Genomic DNA, 8832 nt, shown 5'->3' on the forward strand with positions numbered 1-8832 from the left:
AAAGCAACTTCTATCATTCCTGACGTATACAATGATGAGTTGGATAACACATAAATAGTCAAGAATACAAAATGCATCTGCTTATCAGATCTGGGAGAATTTCTTATAGCATTCCTTCAGAAATCTCAGTAGAATAAAGAACTTTATAATCAATGTTGCGATTCGAAATTAATATACAATGAAGAGTTAGATATGAAGATCGATCATAGATTTAAGTTAACTGATTTGGGTGAAATCTTGATAGGCATTCCATTAGAAGGAAAAGGAAGTGGATCCATAAGAATCGGCTCGTTCGGGTCAATCAGCGACCAGTTATATCGTGTCACAACATAATGCACGAGTACGAGAATGTTGAGTTTCGCTAGTTGGTAACCTGCACACAGCCTTGGGCCCCCACCAAATGGTATAAAAGTATAAGCTTGAACCGGATCTGCAAATCTGGTCGGGTTAAAACTCATTGGATCCGGAAAACAGTTTTCATCATAACGTGTTCCGTATGTTGTCCAAAGCACCTTCCACCCTTTTGGAATAGTAAATCCGTCGAACGTGATATCGGTTATCGCTTTTCTGAAGGATCCGAAAATAGGAGGGTTCAGTCGCATCGTCTCACGAGCTACTTGCCACGTATACTCCATTTTCTTGACATCATCAAATGTTAAAGCTTCACCCGGTCTTTTGTTGCTAGCAATATCTTCATGTTCTGAATTTTAAAACCAATATTTAGATATCGATCAATAATTCCTACTTATATTATACACAAAATTATGAACGGCACTTGGATGAAATCAGCTGACGTCATCTATTCTAACTTTTGGCTGTATTTAAATTATTTAAAAAAAATTGTACCACGTCGCACGGGCTTCCTAACTTGTTATAACTATTTATTAACTAATGTAACATGAAAATGATAACTGTGTTAGTGCAAACCTTTTAGTAGAAGAGCATAACAATCAGGGTGATTAGCGAGCATCTTAAACGTCATCGTGATAGCATACGATGTCGTATCGTGAGCTGCAAACACTAACAAAACGATATTATCAATTACCTCGTCTTCCGTAATTTCACCTCTGATCAAAGCAGCCACCAGCTTAGAAAACAGCATATTGTCATCATCTTGTTCTTCTAATTTGCCATTACTACTCAATTCCATGACCGCCCTCTTCTGTCTGACTTGATGGATCAATACCTTTTCAATCTCGGCTCTGGCTTTTTTCGCTCTCGAGAATTTAGTTCCCGGGAAGTTAACAGGAGGAGATAAAACGCCTTCCAAAACACGCTCGAAAACACCAAACATCTTTTCAGGATCAATCCCAATCCCGAGCAAACATTCAAGGACAATAGTGAAAGTAAGCATTTTAGTAGATCGATAAAGGCTGATTTCGTCACGGTTTCCCCAATTTTTCTGGAGGTGGTTCTCAACAGAACTGCACATTCTTGGAACCATAGCTTGAAGGCCGGAAACATTAACGGTAGAAGTGATGATGCTACGTAAGCAACGATGCGAATCTCCTTGTTTCTCCATAATAGAATTCTTTCCCATTAACTGTACGGATGAAGTTGGCCATGAGCTTACTACTAACTTAAACTCATTAGACATGAAGAACTTATTAGCTGCACCTCCATTGACCACCACAGTTGGTGATCCCATCAGCTTTGTTTTAAACACATTGCCATACTTGTTGACTCTTGGTTGAAAAAAGTTTTCGAACAATTGATTCGCCTTTTGAGCTTTGTAAAACTCGACCGTTTCTCCGATCCAAGGGAGACCCATTTCACCGGAAGGTAGTCTCACCTTGTTGGTTCGTCTTTTCGAGTTTTTGTAGATGAGAAAGACGATAAAGAAAACGGCGAAAGTGAAGATGTAAGTAGCCATTTATTGATATGATGTATAAAGTTTAGATTTTTGTTGTTGTAAGTACTATTTGTGGGGATGAAAATGAAGATGATGGAGTGTGTGTATTTATAGGTATGCAAAGGGAAAATATTGGCAGTATTTAGTCCAGTTAGTACAAAAGTCAATGGAATAAATTAATAAATGTACACTTGTTTTTTGGGATGGCGGATGAAATCAAAAGTCGGCCCGGCTAAAAGATCCATTTTTATTGAAAGCATGTGCACCCAGGTTGTAGAAAGCCCTATTTCTATAAGCTGACTGTGTATGACAGTTGTTATACAAGATCTTCAACCAAACGTCTTTCTGTCTTCTTACTCTACCCAACCTACTTGGACAATATGTTTTTGTTTTTAATTAGGTGCATGTTTTTGTTTTTAGGTGCAAGTTAAATATATCCTAATTTGTACATACCATATCCCTCTTAAGTATGTTTAGTTTGACAATATATGAACTACATTAATTACCTATACATATATTGAATATATAAACACATTATTTCTTGTTTTAATTTAGTTTTTTTTAGGTTTGGAGAGAAAACCTCCTTAGGAATAACCACATGGATGGTAACATATACTCGGTTTAGCGGATATCCATTCATCCACCCGTTTTGTGATGAATATTAATGAACCTAAATGGATATGAATATGGATATAGATGAACCTAAATGGATATGGATATTGACATGGATAAAAAATTTCATCCATAAATATATTAATTTATACCCTAAATGCATATACAAATACATAAATTTATGCTTACATATTTACCATTACAAATGTATTTACCGTTAGATTTACATTTTATTTTCAACCTTATAATGAAATAACTATGATGGAGTATTACAATAAAACAAGTATATCTAACAAAATAAACGAACAAATTACATATTTAATTTTTCATAATCTATATTTAATAGTAATTAATTTCAACAAATGTGTTTTATCTTCGACAAATATTACACATTCTTGCGGATATATTTGAATATGTCATCTTATATATATTTTGCAATACTACGTTTTTGTTTTCATAGAATTAGGAAATACATATTATAACATCTTTTTAATATTCAATGGATATCCATTAACCCGCTTCATCCCGCGGATATGGATATGGATGGATGATCAACAATTAAATGTAATTGAATATGGATGAACAAAAACTAAATGGATATAGATATGGATATACCATCACCCAATCCATTGCTATCCCTAATCCCCACTAGCGAGTAGTTTAACTTTGTTTGTTACTTTTTTAATTTATTAAATAAAAAAACTAAAAGACTTTTATAGCAAATGAACACTTTATTGCAACGAAAAAACTAAAAGACTTTTATAGCAAATGAACACTTCAACGCAACGATGAAAGCTCATAAACATACAAACGGAGGCGCGAGACCAAAACAACTCAACCCTAGAAACGAAACCTAAAAATCACAAAACCGAATGAAACAACAATTTAAAAAAAACAAAAAGAAAAACAACAAACTAAACCAAGCATTGACTATATAAACATAAAAAAATGATCCGTTGATGCAAAATTGCCGTTTAAAAAAAAAGAGGGCCACTAAGTTTAAATATCATCTCCTATTCTTTTTGTTTAGTTTATTACCGTAAGTTTGATTGTGATTACGTGAGCCATCCCAACATAGCGTGGTGGTTGAGATCCTAATATCATATAAGAGATCTCATGATCAAATATCATTAGCAGGTGTGAGTGATTAAGAAAATGGTTGTTTCGTGTTACCAAAATTACTTTCTTCTGATATAGGCATGTCATTTTGTAACCATTAAACCATAACACCTACAAAACACTTATACCAATTGTAGTGGTAATTGTAATGTGACATAGTTCTATGAAGTTTTTTAGTGATATAATTTTGGGGTGAAAAAATTGTGAGTGAAGGACGTTGTAGGAAAGTTTGTGAGACGTAACTTATTTTACAACTTTTTTATAATCTAATATTTTTATGAATTAATTAAATTAACATAATAATTAAATATTTAACTAAAACTACATTAATTAAAGAAATACAATACTTAAATAAAATTACAATACGTTACAATAGTATTAGTTTAAATTGCGAAAGTTGGGCGGAAGAGTTCAGATTTGCTCAGTGAGATCATCTGGTTTTATCTCGTATTTTTTTAATTCTCGATTCACGCGATCCCTTAATTCATTTCTACAATACTGTCTTAGGTCATCAAGCATGCATTTATTTTACGAACTAATTGTGAAATGGTTATCCTTTTAAATCATGTTGTGCAATATAACACAAGAGCACAACTTTCTTAATCTTGTTGACACTCATTATTCGTCCCATAGTCTTTAAGATTGTAAACTTACCTTGAAGTACACCAACGGTCCGCTCGACATCATTTTGTGTACTTTCTTCAAACCTCTTGCACTCGGTTCGTTTCTCTTCAGTATAACACGCAAACAGACGGTCTCCGAATTTTGGATAACTCTGTAGATGGGCAGTATCCTTTGGTATAGTGATCGTCGATCACTTTCAATAAAGTGAGTGAACAAGTGTCGTTTTATGTGGAATGCAACAACAGGGATTGGTTTAAATGTTAATGTTAATGTCGTTGTTGAGACTCATCAGGCAAATAAATGCCTGTCATATGAATATATCGTATAGACCAACTAATTCATGCATGATCACCGGGTGTTTATAATCACCCTAATGTATTTGCTTATTCGTGCATTCAGATAGTTCTTCTATTCCCAATGCACATATTCAATGCTCAAAATCATTCTTTTAAAAATATGTCTCTCCTCGTCTACTTTATAAAGCTCAACAATATTTTGTGTAGTCAGGATTTGTTAAATACTCTTTATAGTATGTGTTGAATACACAATTACAGAAGTTGTTTAGAAAGTCAGATGACGTATTGTCAACTATTTGTAAGTATCAATTGAACTTATCCTTCGATGTCTTATACGCTAATTAGCATATGATGGATTGTAATGCAATCAAACAATGCCCAACAAATATACTCGAACATTGTTTAAAATACGTAAAAAATTAAATCATACCATTGATTCTCGGGATTTACCGAAAGTTATATTGATAGTCTTTTTCTTTTCAAAATTATACCGATAGTCCTTATGGTTTATAAAATGCACGACGCTTGTCCTATATTTAACATCAGTTAAATTGTACCATTAAATTAGTACTTGTGCATTGCACATGATGATAAATTAGGCAAATTGAATAGAGAGAGCATTTTAGGTTTTTCATCATTGTATATGAAGTAAATAAATAACTTTTGAGCTAAAAATATTCCATCATTTTCACTCCATATTTTCATGAAACCATTCTAGGTTTTTCATTAGTGTCTGAGATTCTGAGATGATAAATCATTCATTTGGATGGCTATAATCAAACCCCATAAAGCAATTGGATTTAGTTGACGTCTTGAGGTGTCCATAAAAGATCATTTAGTTCCGTGAAGTCTCCATCAAAGGTCAATGTACTCCCTTACATAAGCCCACAGTGATTCAATCATAAGATCTGAAATTTCAATGTCATACAGTAAGGTAACTATTTATGTTTATGCCTTTATCACCTATAGGCAAATTCCATCAACAATTAGACTTGTTTAATCATCGACGGTTTTATATCCTAGCCTTGATTATTTAGAAATAATTCATACCATCAAGTGAATTTTTTGGCTTGTTTTGTTATTACTACGGTTTAATTGAATTAAAGATGGATGATTGAAAAACCCTAAAGTTTGAAAACCCTACTTCGCATGCAAGAGAAGAGGAGGAATATTAATTTGAGAGATGAATGAAAGCATAAACTTTGGTATAATTGGGCTCCTTTAATAATGTTTCTCTACTTAAATTTACCTAATTGCTCATCATGTACAATGCACATATACTTATATAACGGTACAATCTAACTGGGGTTAGATATAGGACCAATGTCATACATTTTAAAATTATAAGAACTACCAATATAACTTTAAAAAGGTAAACTAGAGAGACCAATGGTATAATTGACTTTACATAAAATAATAGGGAATATGTTCATTAAAGTATTCGAAAATACAAAATAAATACGATTTTAGTTGCAATCATTTTGAAATAAGAACATAAATTATGAAACAAGCAAACAATTTTACTAACTAAACAGTCTCTTCACAAATCCTAAAAATAACTAAATATGGATAAAAAGTTCGCTAGTTTGAACTTAAACCAGTGAAATTTTAGCCACAAAGAACATCAATACTATTGTTGGAGTTTAAATTCGATAAGTATTTTCTCAAAGTCTAAAGGTGCGTTTGATAAAAAAATGATTAAGCGTTGAATGATTCATAATTTAAATGATTCAAAAGTTCTAAGTGAAAATGATTTTGAATATCAATGAGGTGTTTGACAATCTTTGTGACTCAACAATGTGAATGAGATAAAATTGTATTATAACGTTTTAAATGAATACGAAATGCAATAAACTTGTTTAATAAGTGTTTCGAACATAGGTATGATATTATCAAAATTATAGATTGTTTAAAGGTTTAAAGAGTATTTCATTTTTGAATAATTTCACAATATATTTTGAACCACTCAATAGTTAAGTGACTGTTAACTTACAACTCAAAACATCACAACAAAGAATGAAAACTTATTAAAATATTGTTGGAACTTATTGGAAGTTGGCTGAGGAATCTTTAATTCTTTACAACGGTAGAACAAAGTCAGCGCGTTTTTCCTATAATATTTGGATCACATGCAGCCTTTCTTTAAATTAATATTTCAATCTTTTAGTCGGCCCGACTTGAGATTTCATCAGCCACCCCCCAAATTCAGTTGACTTCTTCCAACTGACTAAATTCGATCAATCTTTCCCCTTCTCCATACCTATAAATACACTCTTTACACTCCACTCTCTACATCATCTTCATCTCATTTCAAACCCACATCATAACCAATTCAAATTTACAAAAATCCTCACTTTTATAAATCATCATAACCAATGGCAACTTACATCTTCACTTTCGTCGTTTTGTTTATCGTCTTTTTCATCTACAAAAACTCGAAAAGACGAACCAACAAGGTGAGACTACCATCCGGCGAAATGGGTCTCCCTTGGATCGGAGAAACGGTCGAGTTTTACAAAGCTCAAAAATCGAATCAACTGTTCGAGAGCTTTTTTCAACCGAGAGTCAACAAATATGGCAATGTGTTTAAAACAAAGCTGATGGGATCACCAACTGTGGTGGTTAATGGAGCTGCAGCTAATAAGTTCTTCATGTCTAATGAGTTTAAGTTGGTAGTAAGCTCATGGCCAACTTCATCCGTACAATTAATGGGAAAGAATTCTATTATGGAGAAACAAGGAGACTCGCACCGTTGCTTACGTGGCATCATCACTTCTACCGTTAATGTTTCCGGCCTTCAAGCTATGGTTCCAAGAATGTGCAGTTCTGTTGAGAACCACCTCCAGAAAAATTGGGGAAACCGTGACGAAATCAGTCTTTATCGCTCTACTAAAATGCTTACATTCACTATTGTCCTTGAATGCTTGTTTGGGATTGGGATTGATCCTGAAAAGATGTTTGGTGTTTTCGAGCGTGTTTTGGAAGGCGTTTTATCTCCTCCTGTTAACTTCCCGGGAACTAAATTCTCGAGAGCGAAAAAAGCGAGAGCCGAGATTGAAAAGGTATTGATTGATCAAGTTAGACAAAAGAGGGCGGAAATGGAAATTAGTAGTGGAAAATTAGAAGAACGAGATGATGACAATATGCTGTTTTCTAAGCTGGTGGCTGCTTTGATCAGAGGTGAAATAACGGAAGATGAGGTCGTTGATAATATCGTTTTGTTAGTGTTTGCAGCTCACGATACGACATCTTATGCTATCACAATGACATTTAAGATGCTCGCTAATCACCCGGATTGTTACGCTCTTCTCCTAAAAGGTTTGCAGTTGCACCAACACAGTTATTATTTCCATGTTACATTAGTTAATAAATAGTTATAACGAGTTAGGAAGCCGGTGTGACGTGATACAATTTTTTTTTTTAAATAATTTAAATATAGCAAAATGTTAGAATAGATGACATCAGCTGACTTCATCCAAGTGCCGTTCATAATTTTGTGTATACTATAAGAATTATTGATTGATTGATTGATGATTGATATCTGAATATTGGTTTTAAATTTCAGAACATGAAGATATTGCTAGCAACAAAAGACCAGGTGAAGCTTTAACATTTGATGACGTCAAGAAAATGGAGTACACATGGCAAGTAGCACGTGAGACGATGAGATTAAACCCTCCTATTTTCGGATCATTCAGAAAAGCGATAACCGAAATCACGTTCGACGGATTTACTATTCCAAAAGGGTGGAAGGTGCTTTGGACAACATACGGAACACATTATGATGAAAACTGTTTTCCGGATCCAATGAGTTTTAACCCGACCAGATTTGAGGATCCGGTTCAATCTTACTCTTTTATACCATTTGGTGGTGGCCCAAGGCTATGTGCAGGATACCAACTAGCGAAACTCAACATTCTGGTGCTCGTGCATTACGTTGTGACACGATATAACTGGTCGCTGATTGACCCGAACGAACCGATTCTTATGGATCCGCTTCCGTTTCCTTCTAAAGGAATGCCTATCAAGATTTCACCCAAATCAGTTAACTAAAATTTAAGATCACTGTATATTTCAATTAACTTGTATTATTTTGGTAACATTGATTATAACATTCTTTATTCTATTGAGATTTACAAGGGATATGATGCACACAAATATGCTACTGATAACAAACATAATAATGAATTAAATATGAATTTGAATTAGTAATAAAAAGAATAATATAAAGTGACTTTCTGAAGATTTATATGATACTCGATAGATCGTTAAAACAAAATTTTCCAAAAAACAAATCTTAGCCCACTAACCATTTCATGATAGTCTAGT

General features: G+C 33.6%; 2 protein-coding genes across 2 annotated transcripts; one reads left to right on the forward strand and one right to left on the reverse strand.

Annotated features, from left to right (window-relative positions):
- Positions 1–203: 203 nt before the first annotated feature.
- Positions 204–1873, reverse strand: LOC139849844 (taxadiene 5-alpha hydroxylase-like). Its single transcript, XM_071839462.1, has 2 exons — positions 928–1873; positions 204–700 (listed from the first exon to the last, which is right to left on the reverse strand). The coding sequence occupies exons 1-2, from the start codon at positions 1871–1873 to the stop codon at positions 204–206; spliced, it is 1443 nt and encodes a 480-aa protein (XP_071695563.1).
- A 5005-nt stretch (positions 1874–6878) lies between these two features.
- On the forward strand, positions 6879–8556 carry LOC139846511 (taxadiene 5-alpha hydroxylase-like). Its single transcript, XM_071835994.1, has 2 exons — positions 6879–7821; positions 8069–8556. The coding sequence occupies exons 1-2, from the start codon at positions 6879–6881 to the stop codon at positions 8554–8556; spliced, it is 1431 nt and encodes a 476-aa protein (XP_071692095.1).
- The last annotated feature ends 276 nt before the right edge of the window (positions 8557–8832 follow it).

The sequence above is a fragment of the Rutidosis leptorrhynchoides genome, chromosome 5 (assembly GCF_046630445.1).
Source record: "Rutidosis leptorrhynchoides isolate AG116_Rl617_1_P2 chromosome 5, CSIRO_AGI_Rlap_v1, whole genome shotgun sequence".
In the NCBI taxonomy this organism is placed as follows: domain Eukaryota; kingdom Viridiplantae; phylum Streptophyta; class Magnoliopsida; order Asterales; family Asteraceae; genus Rutidosis; species Rutidosis leptorrhynchoides.

Coding starts and splice junctions, on each gene's coding strand:
- LOC139849844 (XM_071839462.1), bottom strand. CDS start 1,873: ATGGCTACTTACATCTTCACTTTCGCCGTTTTCTTTATCGTCTTTCTC. Junction 701..927: donor TTATGCTCTTCTACTAAAAG/GTTTGCACTAAC, acceptor TTTAAAATTCAG/AACATGAAGATATTGCTAGC.
- LOC139846511 (XM_071835994.1), top strand. CDS start 6,879: ATGGCAACTTACATCTTCACTTTCGTCGTTTTGTTTATCGTCTTTTTC. Junction 7,822..8,068: donor TTACGCTCTTCTCCTAAAAG/GTTTGCAGTTGC, acceptor TTTAAATTTCAG/AACATGAAGATATTGCTAGC.